The sequence below is a fragment of the Arachis ipaensis genome, chromosome B1, assembly GCF_059453495.1.
Source record: "Arachis ipaensis isolate K30076 ecotype BB chromosome B1, ASM5945349v1, whole genome shotgun sequence".
NCBI classification, from domain to species: Eukaryota; Viridiplantae; Streptophyta; class Magnoliopsida; order Fabales; family Fabaceae; genus Arachis; species Arachis ipaensis.
In genome coordinates, this window is record NC_142436.1 from 48,376,219 (window position 1) to 48,395,679 (window position 19,461).

The 19,461-nt window shown below is 35.3% G+C and overlaps 2 protein-coding genes across 2 annotated transcripts; both read right to left on the reverse strand.

Annotated features, from left to right (window-relative positions):
• Nucleotides 1-5,683: 5,683 nt before the first annotated feature.
• On the reverse strand, nt 5,684-8,194 carry LOC148576483 (uncharacterized). Its single transcript, XM_088502731.1, has 4 exons — nt 7,763-8,194; nt 7,178-7,489; nt 6,756-7,030; nt 5,684-6,620 (listed from the first exon to the last, which is right to left on the reverse strand). The coding sequence occupies exons 1-4, from the start codon at nt 8,192-8,194 to the stop codon at nt 5,684-5,686; spliced, it is 1,956 nt and encodes a 651-aa protein (XP_088358857.1).
• Nucleotides 8,195-11,603: 3,409 nt separating this feature from the next.
• Nucleotides 11,604-15,834, reverse strand: EMB2769 (Cwf15 / Cwc15 cell cycle control family protein). Its single transcript, XM_016332851.3, has 7 exons — nt 15,445-15,834; nt 13,863-13,969; nt 13,659-13,700; nt 13,442-13,529; nt 12,370-12,469; nt 12,018-12,118; nt 11,604-11,911 (listed from the first exon to the last, which is right to left on the reverse strand). The coding sequence occupies exons 1-7, from the start codon at nt 15,573-15,575 to the stop codon at nt 11,788-11,790; spliced, it is 693 nt and encodes a 230-aa protein (XP_016188337.1). The 5' UTR covers nt 15,576-15,834; the 3' UTR covers nt 11,604-11,787.
• Between the last annotated feature and the right edge of the window lie 3,627 nt (nt 15,835-19,461).

Sequence of the window (19,461 nt, forward strand, 5' to 3'; positions counted from 1 at the left end):
CGTGGAGGAATTTTACCTTGATCCAGGTGATCTTCAAGTTCTTGCCCGCAGATTGAAAGGGTTGCAAGATGTCTCCAGGTCAAGAAGTTGGTTTCACTCAATTTCTCCGCTAGTGGAATGTTGAATAGTTTATCCTTGGAATTTGATGAAGTAGAAGCTGCTGGTGTTGATTTAGCAGCATCATCATCATTGGTTTGAATATTTTCAAGTTGAGCCATGGATCTTGTGTGCTCTTGATACCATGAAGGAATATAAGCTTGACCAGAGAGAGCAGAAAGAAGAGAGGAAAATGAAAACTGATATGATTATTTTGAATGATTATTGAAAATGTATATATTGTTTCTTTACATTGAGATTGCAAAATATATATCCTACACTTGTATACAAGACTTTTCATAACAGATTCTTGATAACTAATTTTTTACATGTGATACTCTAATAGTAACCTACTGATAGAAGAATTTTTAATTTGACAAGTGTATCAAATCATATCAAGTAATACTATGGGAGTGGATTATCGTTTACATGAGGATTAAAAGGCTAAAGTGCTAAACAACAATGATTAATTGATTATTCTAATAAGACAAATAAAAAAATAGAGAAGTGAGAAATTCAAATGTGTAAATTAAACAAAGGACAAGTAAATAGCAAAGTGAGTAAAAATAATAATGGTGAGAATATTAAGGTTTTAGAGATATTTAAATTTCGGAATTAACACGTTTTACTATCTACTTTGATCATACAAAGATGTATTCATGGCAAACATTAAATAATCAAACTCCAATTTTTTAGTAATTCAATTTTTCTTAACTTAATTAACCGTCAATTTCTTGATCAATTAATTATTATAAAAGTTTAAACACAGTTTCTGATTTGAAACCACATCATTCTTAAGAGCCAACCCTAATTGAACACAAGGGGAGTGCATTGAACGCAGGGCCAAATTTAGAATCCTTGAAGCCTCTGTCTCAGCTGTGTTGGACACACAGTGGAGCTACATTGAACACATACATGATGGACAACCACTGGAGGTACTCTTGACGGGTGTGTTGGACGCATAGAGGGCTGCGTTCAATGCATGGTGTGGCTACGTTGTACTTGGATGCTGCTGCGTTGGACTTGGAGGCAGCTGCGTTAGATTTGGAGGGAGCTGCGTTAGACGTAGATGTGCTTGGATAGAAGTTACATTAGACGCAGCTAGTAGCGCGTTGAACGCAGGGCTCCTTGTGTTGTCCAAGAGCTTCTCTGTTTGTGTCTATCTCTATTCTTGTTTTTAGTGTGTCTCTTGCTTGCCTCTCTTCATCCTTGATCGTTCTTGCTTACTTTCTTTCACAATTTCTTATAATTAAAGCATTTAAAACAACACAAAGAAGCATTGATTAAAGCAACATCTCAATTATAACAAGAAAATTACTAACTCTATTTCAAGAAATAATAAAAAAGACAACTAAAAATACTCATGCATCAACTATTAAAATAGTATCCGAAAATTTATATCGCTGATAAAAAGAATTATGAAAGATGATAACGACAAATAAGCCCTCGAAAAATTTAAAAGAGTGATAAAAAGAACTAAATATTAAATATATATTCTAAAAAAAAGACTTTACAGATCAAATTTTGATGTAAATTTTTGCAATCATTATTAAAAGAATTAGATATTTTCATATTATTTAAAATTTGGTAATTTTATGTCAGGTGAATTTTTTTTAAAAAAAATTATTGTGAATTACCATATTTTTTGAAAAATAAAAAAATCTAAAAATCAAATTTTGCTTCAAAATTTTTTGTACACCTTCTAAATATTTATTCAAATGTCACAAAAATTCAGATTAAATGAATAAGTCGTTTTCTAAATATAAAAATTTTTTGTCATTACAAAAAATATATTAATTATTAATTATTTTTTTTACATTTTTAAATAATTTAAAAGATGTTTTATCAATAATATCTTTTAAAATTTTTTTTTATAAGTGTCTGAATCTTCAAGTACCAAATTGATACTTGACCCTAATAATTAACAATTTAAAGAAATGGCTACAAAAAATAATAAAAATATTTGTGTAGTAGTATATTATTATAATATTTTTTTATGATTACATTTTAACTATATTTTTTAACCAAAAGTTTTGTATACAAATTTTAGTATATTCCCTTATATAAAAGAGACATATAATAGCATCTAAACAAGTCAGATCTTTTTATCTTAATATTTTATAAAAACCTACTAGAGAAAAGAAAAGGAGTTTTCGTTTTTCTTAATTTAGTCTTATTTCCATTCAAAAGAATACTAGAAGATTAATACAATTTATTATTTTTAATTAATAATATTTAAAAGTATGAACTAAAAATATATTATTAAATTATTAATCTAAAAATATTAGATTAATTATTAAAAATATTATTTAAAAGTAATAAATTCTATTTGACTTTAAGCTTTTCTCTTTTCGACCATGTATGACAATAATTATATTTATATTCATCGAGAAAGACAATGAACTTTATTAACAATTACAAGGTGAACATTCTTCTTCCAAATTCGTTGTTTAACAATTTGGCCTGGATTAAATAATTTAATTGGACAATTTATTTTAATAAATCAACTCCAAACCAAAATTATGTAGATTCTCCAATTTAAAAAAGGCTACGTCAAAATTTTAATTTGTATTTTTATATAAATCGAATTGATTAAATTTGATTTAAGCAAACACGTATTAAATCGAATCTATAGAATTCAATTTACATGCAAACCAGAGCTAACAGCTTCGAATTAAATACCGTCACTAAATCGAACAAATATAGTTCGATTCATATGAAAGTAAACCGAAGTCAATGGTTTCGATTTGATGGTTTCATAAATTGAAACCCATAGATTCGATTTACATGCAAACTGTCCTTCATCTAAATCGAATTCAATGGCATCGATTTAGAGTGAAACTTGCTAAATCGATGCACACTTTTCACATGCCGTTCGGAGAATGCACGATCACGCTCTAGGATGTAGCATACTAGCTAGGGCTCCCGATTGATGGTCAGTATGTCAGCGGATGTCTTACGGACTTTGCGCGACCATATCGAGGGGGCCACCAGAGTGGGTATGGTTTAAGGAGCTGTTGGGTGTTTTGCCTCCTGCGAACTACATCGACAAGTTCACAGTGAAGTATACATGGTTTCAAGAGACATTTAGTGAGCTGTCGCAAGGGCAGACTATGAGATGGTTAGGAGGTATGCTCGTGCATATATCATGATGCTCCTATCCATACAACTGTTCTGGGATAAGTCAGGTAACCGCCTCCACATCCATTGGCTACCATATGTCGTCAGACTAGAGGACATGGGACAGTATAGCTGGGGGTTTGCTGCACTGTCATGGTTATTCAGGTGCATGTCGTCAAGTTAGCCGGTCCACTGAAGCTCCTCCAGTCGTGGATCTTTTGGAGGTTCCTTGGTTTCTGGCCAGATGGATTTGATGTCTTCCATTGGCCATTGGCATCGAGGTACTCTCCCTTTAAATATGCATCATCTTTTCAATAATATAGTGGTTTACTTTATTGTTAATTAAATCTTGTGGTGTTCAGATGGTCAGGTTATCAGCCCACGTTGAGTGACAAAGGGCCTTGTGTCGTGCATTAGAGGCTTAGGAGAGATTTACTCCACCGCGGAGATATGAGTATCTTATGGTTTCAATCTGTTTATATCTAAATTAATATTTGCATCTTTTACTATTTATGGTGACTAACGATAACTACTTGTATCCACAGTTCCTGTGGATGCTATATAGCTTGCCGGATGTCGTTCAGGTGGTTCACCGATCCCGAGATATTGGAGCCACGACATATGGCATTGTGGAGGGCTGCAACAGCGTTGATCTATTTCGCTGTCATTGAGTGACATCTAGTAGATCGGGTGCTGCCACAGTTTGGTAGGGTTCATGGTAGACCTCGTGCTGCCCTGGACATAGATTTTCTAATGTCGAAGGATGCGAGATGCGAAGATCGATAGTTTCCTGATACACTACAGAGATGGCACCTTCATTGGGCCAATGGGGCGTAGCATGTGCTGTAGTTTGACATGGTTGCGGATCCAGGACCTTCTCATGAGTAACTGGATTAGTGGTATCAGTACGACAGGAGTTTCTTATCGCCTGAGCTCCTCCTAGGTGATCCCAGGGCAGCTGCAATTCCAGCCCAGGCAATACAGCGAGGTCCTGAACGAGTCCCTGAGATGGACCAGGTTCCTGATGTCCCAGACAACCGTTGGGTTGCGCAGAGGCAGCGTGTAGGGACACGATCAAGCCAGCGTGAGTAGATTTGATTGGAGGAGGCCATCGATGTGATGGAGGGGAGGGGTCATGGGTGGCGTGGTGGGAGGGGCATGGCTTGCGAGGAGCTGTAGGTTGTGGTCGAGGTCGAGCCCGACGGGGAGTTAGAGGCGGGTAAGAAGACAGTAGTGGTGAGGACGACGGTGGTGGTGACGGGGATGACAGAGATGACGACAATCATCAAGGAGGTGGAGGAGGTGGTGACGGTAATGGAGGGTACGATGGTGGGAGCGGATGTGGTGGAGGTTTAGGGTGTTCAAAGGGACACCACAGTGGAGGTGGCGGTAGTGGTGGGTTTAACGGCGGTAGTGGTCGTAGTCAACCTAGAGGAGGTGAGGGCCAGCCGGCTGGATGTGATGCAGGGGAGGGGAGCCATGTATATGGTTGCGGTGGAGTGGGTGGGAGACCTGAGGCAGGCAGCGGTGCTCCTGGTCACGGATTTGAAGACTATTTTGTCCGGGTTTCTACGTGTGATGATAGTCTGGCTAAGCATCAGACGTACATTTGCCCAGGTTAGATGCTGTCGGAGTTGATGTGCAGTGAGGGCCTTGACGCGGAGTTTGGTAGGTCACACTTCCTTGATGAGATCAGCATGATCATGCAGGAGGATGAGTTGGCTAGACATAGGTCTCCGGTAGTTGGATCCTAGACTCAGGTTGATGTGGACCTAAATGAGCCTCCTTTCAGACCTGTGGTCGACACATTTGCATTGGGTGGGACACCCCCTCTACATTTGCAGCACCTAGTACATCACAGCTCAGTCTATCCACAACACAGGTTGGCACACCGGAGGAGGTGCCCCAGGCCGGAGACGGTGACGGGACGGTGATGGTGAGGAGGACGAGGTCCCTCTAGCGCAGAGAGTCCGGCGGGTCAGGTGTCCTCGACGCTGCTTCACCGGATAGAATTTACTCTGAGCTTTGAACAGTGACAATTTAGCATCATGTTGTGTGTTTGATTTTTATTTATGGAGTCCAATGAGATGTACATACTTGGTTGTGTAATCCGTGGTTTATGTATTCCATGTTTTATGTATTCCATGTTGTGTATTTTAGTTTTAGTTATGTATTCCGAGTAGTTATGTATTTCAGTTTTAGTTATGTATGCCAAGTAGTTATGTATTTCAGTTTGTTGTTCTTTACTTGATGTTCTTTACTTCACATTATACAATATTTCTTTAGTAAAATACGAGTCCATATACGGTGAAACAAAATGCTCAAATAAACCAAAATTAACATAAATCATCCATCGTAAAATAACATTAACATTGTGAAAACACAACACACACGACAATAACGATAAAATAAACCATACAACAGTGACTAAAGATGAACTGAAAGACAACATGGTACAATAAATGCCCTAAACCCTACACACATTACTGGCAGATGCAGAACTGATGGTCACTCCTCTCTGGGGACACCTCCTACGTGTGTGGCCGGGATGTCTGCAAAGCTTACATCTCTTGGCCCTGTTTGGGTCAGCCTCATCCATGGTAGTCCGGATCTTGGTGGTCCTGGGGCGCCCCTCAGACGCATGTCTCTTGGCCGGATTAGGTATGACGGTTGGACCATCATACGGTGGCCAAAACCCCTCCGGAATTGGAGGTGTGAATACCATGCGATAAACATCAAACACGGAGCTAAGGCGATATACCTCGTGGACATAGGTGGACCAGGTCAGGCGTGCATATGCACAACAAGCTAAGGCATGACGACATGGATAATGAAGTGCCTGGAAATAGTCGCAATCACATGTCTGGTCGGTGAGGGATACTCTGTATGTGCCTAGTGAAAAACTCCCTGTCGGAGTGGTCTCAGCCACAGTAAACTCTGAGTTGTCCCTGTCGTACACAGTCATGGTGAAACACCATGAGGTCTTCAGATTTGCCTTGATCTCCTTAATCAAATGCTGACTAAACTGCTGTTCGGTTCCTAACTGTGCCTTGGCCTCTCTTCTTTTCTGAACGAATAGCTCGGCCAATCTCCCATAAGTGGCCTTCACCAACGCACAGATTGGAAGGTTCCTCACACCCTTTAGTATCGAGTTCACACACTCAGATATATTCGTAGTCATGTGCCCGAATCTCCGACCTTCGTCCCAATGATGAGTCCAATGTGCATAGTCAATTCGATTAGCCCAGTCGCACATAGTAAGATCTTTGGCATGGAGAATGTCAAACCAGTAGTGAAACTCGGCCTCAGTCTTGGCATAAGCAGCATTTATTAATAACCTCTGTGCATCCTTGCCCTTGAAATTCAGCGTGAAATTTGCCACCACGTGACGGATGGAAAAAGCCCTATATATAGTAGGTGGAAGCTAGCCACCATCAGGAGCTTCCAATGCAGCCTTTATCCCGTTGTGCCTATCTGATATGATGAGTATACCCGGCTAAGGTGTCACATGTTGCCGCATGTGAGATAGAAAGAATGACCACAACTCTGCATTCTCACCCTCCACAAGTGCAAATGCAATAGGAATGATGTTGGAGTTGCCGTGCTGCGCAATCGCGACCAACAATGTACCACCGTATTTGCCATATAGATGAGTACCGTCCACACTGACCAACGGCTTGCAATGATAAAATGCCTCAATACACAGTGGGAATGTCCAAAAAAGCCGATGAAAATAACCTGCAGAGTCATCCACCTGCCCACCAACCCGCATAGGACTCGTCTTCAATACCGCTATAGTACCTGGCATCGTGATCTGCACACCCAATACCCATCGTGGTAAGTCATTGTATGAATCTTCTCAATCTCTGTAAATCTGAGCCACAGATCTCTGTTTAGCCATCCAAACCCTCCTGTAAGTCGGTCTAAAACCGAAGTGTGCCTTCGTGGCATTCTACAGTACCTTGATCGAGACGGTAGCATCAGCTCTAATCATGGGCAGTATGAAGGCCGATATGACATGATAATTGAGCTTCCTGTGATCACTAGATATCGATGTGGCTAGACAAGTGTGAGGACCATTGTATCGTTTTACCTCCCAAATACCTCTGCGCTGGCGGAGGCTAACCCGAATGAGCCATGGGCACCCGCTGTCGAACTCCTTGCACTTACCATAGTACTTGCGATGATCGGATTCCAATACCTTGTACTCAACCCCACAACGAATGCTATAAGTCTTCATGCTTAACGCGACTTCTTCTTTATCCTGAAACTGCTGACCAACTTGAAATTCAGATACAACTCATGTATTCTGTGTCTTTCTAACCCTGAAGCCAACAGGTACTCCCGGATCTCCCTGAGGTGCCATGCCATCCAAGTCTAGAGCTGAGAAGTGGGGGGGATACTGATTAGTACCTGAAATAGATGCTCCCCCACCCACAACTGGAGTCGTCCGTGGTGTGTCATCAGTTATCGTGGCGGGCTCCACATCATCATCATCATCATCATCATCATCATTATCATCATCATCATGCAGTGTATCCTCTACCCCATCCTGTACTCCAACCTCACCAAAGACCGGGACCTTTGCAGGAGAATCAGGCGTCGCAATTGCAACCTTCCCCAACGGTCTAGTCTCACCAACCCCTGGATTACCACTGCAGTTCAAATTAAATGCAAAGGAAGGAGAAGCAGCTAAAACAGCCTCAGGTGCAATCTCTGGCACAACTGACGAGGCACCAACAGGCATGGAACTAGAGCAGGCTGCATGTCCTGTGGATTGTGGATTCCGATTTGAGCCTCCAGAACTAGATACCACATCCACAAGCTTTGCCAACACCTCTGGAGTCCTCACCTCGGGAAACTGACGACGACAATGGAACAGAACCCCCAAATCTTCATCACTGCTAATAACGAATGAATCATACTTCACATCATTGCGTAAGACGGAAATCGGGATTCTATAGAATAACTTTGCCATGCGTTTCACGCCATGCAGACCTAGTTTCTAGAATATAATATTCTTAAACTCAGTAAAATTCGTGGAAGGTTTGAGAAAAACACTTAGGGGGTCCTTATCAATAAACTTAATTCTTGATTGCATTTTTTTTAATGGACCCTCTATAGTACACAAGAGTTACAAAACTCTCATCACTAGCCATTGTGAATCTCACTATGGTAAAAAATTCACGTTGAGCTCATATTTATAAACATGAGTACTCTATAAATCCAATTAAGTGTCTTCGATTTAATCATATGGTGCCATATATATTAAATCAACCCTAATGACTTCGTTTTACCTAAAAGGCTACGTATCATCATAAATCGAATTGAGTGGATTTGATTTACCTAACAATTGAAAATTGAATCTCTTTACTTCGATTTAGTAGGGTAATCTAATTCGAAACTATTAGCTTCGATTTACACGTGAATTCAATTTGCATGTAAATTGAATCCTCTAGATTCGATTTTGTACGTGTTTGCTTAAATCAAATTTAATCAATTCGATTTACATAGAAATGTAATTTGGGACTTTGACGTAGCCTTTTTTAGATTGAAAAATCTGAATAATTTTGGAGGAGAGTTGGTTTATTAAAGTAAATTGTCCAATTTAATTTGATATTTCTTTTGCTATGGAAAAAAAATTCATGCTAGTGACTTTTGATTGTGATGGTAATGTTCGCGCAGTATTCTTGTGAGTGAAAAAGATAAGGCCGAAAATTCCTGAAAAAAGAATAAAAAGAAAAAAGACTTAGGAGAGGGGTGTTTATATTCTTGTGAGTGAAACCGTTGCAGCATCTCTGGAATGAAACAAAACAAGAAGACAAGAACCTTAACTAGGAGAATTCTTCAATGGACCATGTTGAATGTGTTAGAAAGGGAAGAGGGAGTAATAGGAAAAAAGTTTGTGAGTATTTAAGTTGTGTTGAATGATACAACATAGAATGGTATTTATAAGTGCTAAGAGACTCGTAATAATAAAGACGGAATATTCTATAATAAATATTCAGATATATTAAATAATTCTAATTGATTCTAATTATATTTTAACAGAATGAATGGTTGAGATTAAAATAACTTTATTATATTTTATAATTAATTATATTTATATTTTGAAAAATAATTACGCGTAAAATATCTTTCTTGTTCTCATAATTTGCTCGCTTTCCACTCTAACTTCTCTCTTTCATCTTCTCTTTTGCATCTCTCCCAATATGGTAAAACACCAAAAGTCCAAAACCGTAGCTTCATTGACCAATATCTTAAATTATTAGACATGTATTGACGCCAGAATGAAGAACAATGAATTTACGGGTTTTGTAGGACAGTGATAACAGAAATAATTTAGTGTTATATGTACGAACTACTATTCCTTTACTCTCAAAGTTGGCTAAAGAGTAATAAATTTAGGGAAGTTGCTTATCATTGTTAATTGGAGAATGAAACAAGAAGAACAACCACACACTCAAAGCATAAGCCTATTTAGGCAGGGGAGTTGCTTATCATTGTTAATTGTAAATTTTTTTCTATAAAATAATATATAGTAATTGAAAAATGATAAAGTAGAAAATTTAAACAGCAGCATAATGAGTTGAAGGTTGTGTTTAACACACAAAGAGCAGAACATCTTATGCCATGAAAATGGTGATTTTCAATGAAGAGAAAAAGATATTCTAAAAAAATTAAAATAAGAATACAAGTGTAATTCTATTATTTTGTAAGTTATACTTTTCATCAATGATCATCAAAATCCGAAATTCTCCTTGTCCATAGAAGACAAAGACTGCCTTATTTTTAATATATATATATATATATATATATATATATATTCAAACATATATTTTATATAAATTATTAATTTAGTAGTTAATTTTTTACGTACAAAAGTAAAAATTGTAAATCATATTAAGCTTGTGATTTGTGATGTCCACTCCAGAGTCTGTTGGGATAAAAGCGTATCTTTTTTTATCTTTCTTCTTTCCCCACATTTTATAATAAAAAAAAAATTGTAATGATAGTATGATACAATAAAATAAGCGCCAGTAATTTTAAGGCTTCGTTTGTTTTCTAAAATTGGAATGGGTAAATCACAAAAACTACATTAAATAATTGGGAAAGTATATGGAACTAACTAATAATCAACCAAAATTGGAACAACATAATTAATTTTATTAATTTATAATTTAATTTGTTTTTTAAATTATTGTTGATCACGTTCAAAATATGAGGGAAGATACGCTAGTGATAGGAGAGAATCACGGAACAGATACTTTGATTATTAATTAGTTGGTTTCATATAATTAATTATGTTTTATTAATGACATAGAAATTATATCCAAAACCATCCAATTTACAAGAAAAAGAAACATCCGTGTGTCTATCAGTAGCAACATCCGGTTAAAGTTACCGGTGCCTCTGGTTTACCAGTTGGCTAATTCTTGGCTTATATAGAGTTGGTTCCCTAGCATTGTTATAAATAATTTTTATTGTTATGTCTAATATTAAATATGTATTCTTAAAAATTATTTTAAAAATTAAATTTTGATACAGTTTTTTATAAGTATGATTAAAAAAATAAGATATTTTTATTTTTAAAATTTGATAATTTTTCGCTATATATATATATATATATATATATATATATATATATATTGTAATTTTTTTGTCAACAATCAATAATACTTTTAAAAAATTAAAAAATATAAAAATTAAATTTTTATTATTTTTTAAATAGTTACCTAAATATTCTTATAAAATTTTGGATCAAATGTATAAGTAATTTGTCAAATACAAAAGCTATTTGTCACTCAATAAAAATAATATTCTTTTTAGACATTTTCGTAGCATTTTTAAATTATTTAAAAATATATATTTTTTTATAACAAAATTCAAATACATTTTTCTCAACAATAAAATTATTCAAATACATTTTTGGTAGTTAAACTAATTAGAATTGAAACCGAGAGACTAAATCTAAATATTATGTCTACTTATTAGAAATCGAAACTAAAATTTTAATATCAAAACACAATTTCAATTCTTTCCGCATCTCAAGAAAGTGAGAACATATAGAAGAATGAAATTTTATAAGAATTGAAATTAAAAATTTAATATTTCTTTTTACAGATACTCTCATTTACTTTTTCAAATTCCAAATTTACTCGTCTCTATATTTATCTTAACCAAACATAATACTACAACATAATTTAGTACTACAACATAACTCAGTCCAGTACATTTTACACTAAACACAATACAAAAACTTAATTTCTATCAAGTAGTCTCTTTTTCAATCTTAATCTCCCTTTCAAACATAACCTAATTGTTGTAGAACTAGACCGGATTTTCATTTTCAATGATCAAACTATGAGATAGCCAGATGGGTAAGATTTTTAAAACCTTGAGCCAAACGAGCACGGAAGGTATGCACTAGTACCGTGTAAAAATACATTAGAAAATATCAGTAAATTCATCCATCACAAGTAAATCATACATTTAGATACAAAACACAAGCTGGAAATGAGCGAGTTTCTTCTTCAACTCGAAACAACTCAGGCTTCTCTACACGAGCCCTTACTTCATGTATTTTTGCAGGAATTTCCTGTGGAAATCATTCCTTATGGTATCATTGATGAATCGCTTGGCCACCTTGGTTTCACCACGGGCTTGGTTCTTAAACACCACATCATCGTCCCACCTAAAACAACCAAATGCACGTGCAAAACAGTTAACCAAAAAAAAAATCATAAAGAAAAATAACTGCCGTTTTGGTTTTCAAGGAATATAAATCTGTAGATTCAAACCTTCTTTTCACGTTGAATGATGCAGGATTATTTAGCAAAGGGTTTCCTCGCAGAAGCTCTGCCTCCTTTACTTTAAGCTCTTCCTCTTGTTCTTGGCGTTCCTGCACAAGGACAACATACAATTAAAAGTAGCATACTAAGAATCATGACAACTCTATTCAGACCCAGCAACTATCAGCTGTAATACACAAGCAGAATGGCTCGAGCACCATCCCTCCCACAGCAAAGTGAATAGACAATAGTACTAGTATGGGAGAAAATGGAAAGAAGAGTTTGAGATCCCCATCTAGAGAGTTTCAGAGGCATGACGTGACAGGCTAAGTACAACGAAAAGAGGAGATAATAACTTTACCTTGCGTAGCTTTTCTTCTGCCCTTTCCTTCTTTATTTGTTCGAGCTCGGCCATCAAAGCTTCAGTGTCATCCTCGTCGTCGTCGTCGTCATCATCATCACTGACATAAGTTAAATGACACTTAAATTAAACTATAATTTAACTTGTTTGATTCCACAAGTTGAAGTAAGAAGTTTGACATCAAATACCAGAAAAGAAAATTTAAAGAGAAAATGACAATAGATCCCCGACCTTTTAACTCGAACATAAATCCTGACTAATTGAAAATACAAAAACATCTTTCACCTTCTAAAACGCGAGACATCTAAGTCCCTCCGTCTCTCGCGTTTTAGAGAATGAGGGACGCTTTTTGAATTTTCAATTAGTCAATGATTTATTTGTCTTCGAGTTAAAAAATCATAGACCTATTTGTCTTTTTCTCTAATTTAAAATGCAGCAGCCAACAATACAAGAGAGGACAAGGAATTATGAGATTGAAAATATCAGCTGCTAAACAAGAATATGGAAAACAAAAATAAAAAGCACAATGTGTTAAAATGACAACATAGAATTATTCACTTGTTTGAGTTTATTTGGATTTGTTTCGAAATAAATGTGACAAAAGGAAAACATTTAATTGCTAATCCAGTAACTTCCAATGGTGAAAGCAATGCTAACACTTACATCCACTAATAGTTAAGTGTCTATAAGTTATAGGATGTCATTTATATTATAGCATGTGTGTATATATAAGCACCATTGCACCAATAATATATTTTGATCCATTCGTATTCACATAAGCATTATGTGAAGTCTTATACTTTGAATGTGTAAATAAAGTATCAATCAATTATTGCTTTGCAAACCATAAAATCAAACGATAAACATGCATAAATAATGAGCTAGAATTATTCCCACAAGGCTATATGCAGAAAGATATTTTGTCATGTTACTACTTTCTAATACTAGCATGCTTGCAGATTTGAAGCAGTAAAGATGATTTTAATTAAATCAGTGGCACATAAAGGATGCATGCTGCAAACTCATGCAAACACTCAGTAGCTAAAATTTAACTGTATTTCAGATAGCAAACCTCTCATTATCACTTTTGACTTCAACATCAGAATCATCTGCATCAATACTACGTGCAACAATGCGATCTTCAATGTCTCTCCTTGCACCTGTTACAATAAAGACCCACCAAATGAGAATACTGAACGTAGAATGCTGTTCTGCTTTCTCTCTTTCTATTTTTCAGTGAAAGCCCATGCTCAAAATATTTAATTTTTAACATTCGGTAAAGAGAATACCTTCCAACAAAAGATGGCTACCCTTTCCTCGATCTCTGTCATCTGCCAAAACATAGAAGATAGAATATTAGAATATAATAGCTTAGAACAAATGAACAGCTAGAAGTTGACATATCCCCAACCCACAAATAATAATAGAAGCTTATCCGAGATGAGTTATTGCAGCAAAAAGTTTTTAAAGAGAATCACTATTGAAATTTTTACCGTTATAAGATTTATTTTTCGATGAGAAATGCCTCCGCTCACGCTCTTCTAGCTCATCACGTAGGTTCCTTCTCTTCAATTCCTCCTCTGTGTCCTGGCCTTCTTTCCTGGCAAATTTAAAACGCATTCATTAGGGAGGAAAAGATACACCAGTTAAATGAGGGACTAACATTTTAACATGCATCATTGACATGGAGAATTTTTTCATCAGTAAATGATCAAAGGTGCAACTTAACCAAAGGAGAGGAGCAATACATGAGAAAGACAGCGAACATAAAGAGAACATCAAAAGTTTACACAAGAGAACATGAGAAGACGATGAAAACAGCCATGACACCCACACCTAACTGTAACCACACTGATTGAGAAGTTTTAGTAAATAAAGTTAGTAACCCTATCGCTTCAATCACTTCACCAACATCTAATATTCTAATAAATGAATTCAAAAGTGCTTTTCATTACATTAACCCAGAAAAAAAATTGACCGTGATTACTTTCCAAACTTTCCATTATTCAATCTAGGGCACAGTGAAAACTTTTTTACCCAGACAAAATTGTCCCAAATTCCATATTGCACCCCAGATGATATTACAACTGCTTCAAGGTACAAAACATATTGCAAATCATAACATCGTGCAAATATAAGCAAAACATATACTTCTCTGTTTACCTACCCAGTTCATTCCTTATTACCTACCTATTTGGCTAATTGGCCTTTTTCTTATTACGGGTGTCCTGCATCTTCTGTTGGGAAAAACAGATACATATTTGCTAGAATGAGTGTGATTATTCCCATGGTTGGGTGTGGCTGGTATTTTAGGTCATTCCAAATATATCTGCAGTTTATCTGACTAAAAAGTATTAATCTGGATATCGTTTGTGTGTTTCATCTCTAATTTGAACTAAAACTATAATGGGACCTAAACTTTTGCATCTCCAGTCTTGTTTCATATAAGAAATGAGAAATCATCATTTTTGTAAGTCCAAAAATTGCTAATAAATGTTTACTTTTGCTGATCTAGCATGAAGCTTCCTTTTCTCCATACATGGGTGAATATCTTGCAGCATTTTATAATAAAACCTACATACTAGAGATCATTGTTTTTCTTAACCATGGAGAAGTTCTCAGAAAATCTAAGAAAAAAGAGATGTCAGGGTAATAGGTAACATTTTCCCACCATCAAAGCAACAAATTTCAATAGGAACTGATATTTAAAATTTGGAATTTGCAATTGCATTTGATTGCCGGGAATTAAAAACCCAACAAAGCAAAATAGATAAGTAAATAACCAATTAGGAGGATCTATAATTTCTCATAACAATAATACCACTTGCGACAAATCTAAAACTACAAGAGTTTCAACTTTCAACCTAAACTATGAAGTCATTAACTCTAAAAAGCAGATTCAAACACATTAAAATCTTCACAGAAAACCTAATTCATGCTCAATCCCAAATTTCGAGTACGCGTAACGAAACCCTAGACCCTCTTTTCAATCCACACGATTACTCAACATATCACACAAAATTCAGAATTGAATACAAGAGAAATTAATTTTCGGGGCGGCGGGAGGAATCGTACCTGGGCTTGAGGGTGGTGTGGGAAGCGATGTCCCTGGAAGAGTATTTCTGTGAGGGACCGAAAATTCGGGTACCGCCTTGTTCGTTGCCACCCTTCGCCGGGGCCCATGTAGGTCGCGCTGCCGTCGTCATTTGTGGTTCTTTCTTGGATCAACGAGCTTCCTGAGACGGAGTTTTAAGGTCGTCGCTGCTTCTGATGCACGGATTTGGTTTTGTACAGTAACCGCCAGAAGATGATGACGATGACGGAAGAGGAAGGGTAAAAAGGACAAACAAGAGGAAGGAAGAGGAATGAGAAAGTTTTATGGGCTCTTCTGATGTATTGGCCTTTTATATTCGACTTGGGATGAGACCGAATTTGGTTTTACCGATCTTGATCTGATTGGGCTTCACTCATTGAGATGGTTTACGACCAGTAAAATCAAACTTCATTACTTCACCAAAAACAAAAAAGAATAAACTTGCAACACAACCAATACAAAAAAAAAAAAAAAAACCTCCCACGCTAAAAATAGGGGCCTTATAGTGTATAGACGTGGGTGTACAGATTTTTGTCTTTTTGTGGCTGAAAAGCGTGTCACTCAAAGTGTTACTTAAAGAAAAAGTGTTACCCTTAATCGTTAACTTGGCTCTGATACCAATTTTTACTCTTCATATTTTACTTCGAATAAGTTTATAATTTGTATAGAATTGAAAATGTTACTTTTATAATTCTGATTTTTATAGTTTTTCAATCTTGTTTTAGTTTATAATAGTCTTTTTTGCATGGATTATTGTTTATAAAATTTTTTATCTGTTTGTCTTTTTCTTGAATATATTTTCTCAAATCTTCAACAACTTCTTTTATTTCTACACTTTCTGTTGTTTCTAAATATCTTTTTAATTTTTCAACCTCATTCTCCATTTTTTCTTTCAACAGCTTTAATTCTTTTAAGTCATAATATGGTTTTCCAGGCATTTATAAATTTTTTAAGTTTAACTCCAACTTGTTTATATTTATTCTTATTTCTATCCTTTTTATTATGAGGTCATCAATTTCGATCTGAAGATTATTTAATTCCCTTTTATACTCCTTTATTTTACTTTTTAAATTTTTCGCTCTTTTTCTTTTTATTTTATTTTCTGGTCTTTCAATCTTTGCATGCTTCATTATTTATTTTAGAATTTCTGCAAATTCTATCATCGCTTCATCACTATTTTCTAGAGATTCTATTAATTTTTCTAACTCTTCAACTTCTCTTTTTAACTTCTCATAGATTGTTTTTAGAGCTTCAAATGCTCTTTGATTTATTTCAGAAAATTGCAAATAATTCAAACGATTTTCTCTTTCAAAGAGCTCTTGTTTCTTATCTTGATAAGTTACATATATTTCTTTTTTATTTATTGTTATAATTTAGTATTTAGGGTTTCATTTAATTTTTCGACCTTTTTTGTTAATTCTTTTATTTCAGAATTTTCTTCTTTAATCTTTAACTTAGATAAACTTAAAGGGCTATTAATTTTAAATTTTCTTATTTGAAAATTTGATGAAACCAATTTTTCTGATGGTTCTTTTAATAATAGAACTGAGTTTTCAATAGCTTTATATTTTGGTATTTCTGTTTTTACAAATTTCTGAAATAATTCATCGACATAAATTCTTTCTCTATTTTTAAATATTATACTATGATGGCTATTTGTTAAAGCATAATTTATTGCATATGTAATTGAAAATGGTTCATCATCTTGTTCCATTAGATTCTTTCTATGAAATTTATAAGCCAAACTTATAGATCTCCCAAGATTTTCAGTTGATAAAGGTATAGCATATCCAAGATGGGCATTAAATTTAACATTTACGTTTGCCAAATTTCCGTGAACAATTCCGATTATTTGATCTATTGGGTCATCAGTAATTCTTTTGTCACAGATTGCTAAACTTATTGGTGAATTAATTCCTTTCATATATGTAGATTTGATTAAGACTTGTATAGTACTAATATGAATCCATCCAATTTTAGATCTTTTTTGTTGATCCTTAATTTTCTCAATCTGTTTACTCAATTCTTCATTATTTATCAAAGCTATTTCAAGTTCTCCATTGGCAGATTTTATTTTTATAGGAGCTTCAAGTTGAATTTTTCTATAGTATATTATATTTTTTCTATTAAAAACTTCTTTTAAAAGATTTTGTTTATTGAAATTTTCATTTGATTTGAGGTTTAATTATGTTTTTAGAACAGCCTGCTTTTCATTATCTAATAAAGCAGTTAATCTATAATAATCAGATTCTTCTGTTAATTCTAAACTTTCTAAATAATTCATAATTGAAAGACTAGAATGAAGATGTACCTTTCTGAAGAAAAACTTCCTTTATTTAGTATATTTTACATAAGGGGTTTTTATCTCCAGAGGGGAGATTGTAGATACTAACTCCAGAGGGGAGTTTAGAACTATTTTTCCCTTAAGGGAATTCTTCTTCAGACTATAGAATCGCCTCGGCTGCTTCCTCCTTGCTCTCCTAGCATATGAGTACTCTTAGCCTCCTGCTTTCTATTTTCTGATGCCTTCTACAATTGACTAAGCAACCTATTTATAATGGTTGGGTCTGATGGACAATTCCTATCCTTACCCTTCTTATGACGTCATTGCTTACGTCATTGTTTATTATCTTGCACCAGCTACATTGTTGGTGCTCTATGACCTAAGCGCTTACGTCACTATGCAATAATGTTGAGAGATGCTTCAGATGTGCTGTCTTCCTCTTTCATTATGTGACCTTCAGATGCGTTGTCTTCTTCCTTTATCATGTGGGTTGATTCCGTTTTATTATTGCTTTCTTCAGATAACTCTGAGACGCATAGCTGGCACTTGTGGTCTTCTCTGTCTTTTATCAAATAGCAGAGATTCCTCTTTATCCCTTCAGGGAGCTTTTCTAAGAGTCCAGATAAGTTGTAGAATGCTGATTCAAATTCCACTAAGAGTCTCATCTCTCTTTCTTCAATTTCATTCCTTTTACTAGACACAAGCAAAGTATTTCTGCTTTTATAATTAATTCTTGTGTGAGATTCCCTTGTTATCTTTTGAGTTCTTTCGAAGACCCTTGCTAGTGTGCTGGCTAGCCTTCCTTCATGACTGTAGATTGTTAAATCTTGAACTTGATCAATTGGTTGAAAATTTCCTGGGAAGACGGACATGAATATTACTTGGTGTGCTGGAACCAAGCATTCTTCTTCTTCATTAAAAATAGGTTGACTGTTTGTAAATTTTAGGGATATATCCCTTGGATTTACGTTGTCAATCATATTTTTAAATCTCTTTACTGCATCAACGAATCCTGCAGGAAACTCACTAATAATTTTTAGATCATTAAAAATTAAAATTGTATCAATTAATCCATACTGGAAAAACTGATAGGTGTCCGATGGGGATGCATCTGGAAATATAACCAGCTTTGTTAGCTGTTCTTTGGCAATAGGATAATATCCCAAAATTGCTCTTTTTTCTTCAGTCCAGTTCAGGACTATATTAAGGGTTTCTCTGAGATTTGATCTACAGACCCTTTTCTTTTCTTTGATTTCAGCCCTTGTAGGAATGTTTCTTATTATCCCTGTTCTCTGGGTTTGAATTGGAGCTTTATCTGCTCTTTTTAGGGTTTGCTCTGGATGAAGAGCTTCATATTCCCTGAAAGATTCCTTTGCTTCTTCCAGTGTTAAAAATCCTCCTTTATGAATTATCCTTGATTGATGTGTAAATGGTGCTGCTTTTTCCCAGGCATCATATACTCCTTTCATGGGGCCATTATAAATTACATAATATTTTTTATCTTGGGTGGATTTTTTGATAATTTCAGCAATTGTTTTATTTTCTGGAATTTTTTCTTCACCTGATTTGTCCACCACGCTTAGCTGGCTGAGCTCTGATGGTTTTGGTTGTTGTGTTGATTTTATTGCTTCGATGGCCTTCTTGAGGGATTGGATCTATGTCCTTATTTGCTGACAATGCTTGCATTTTTCGAGTTCTTGTTCGTATTTCTGAA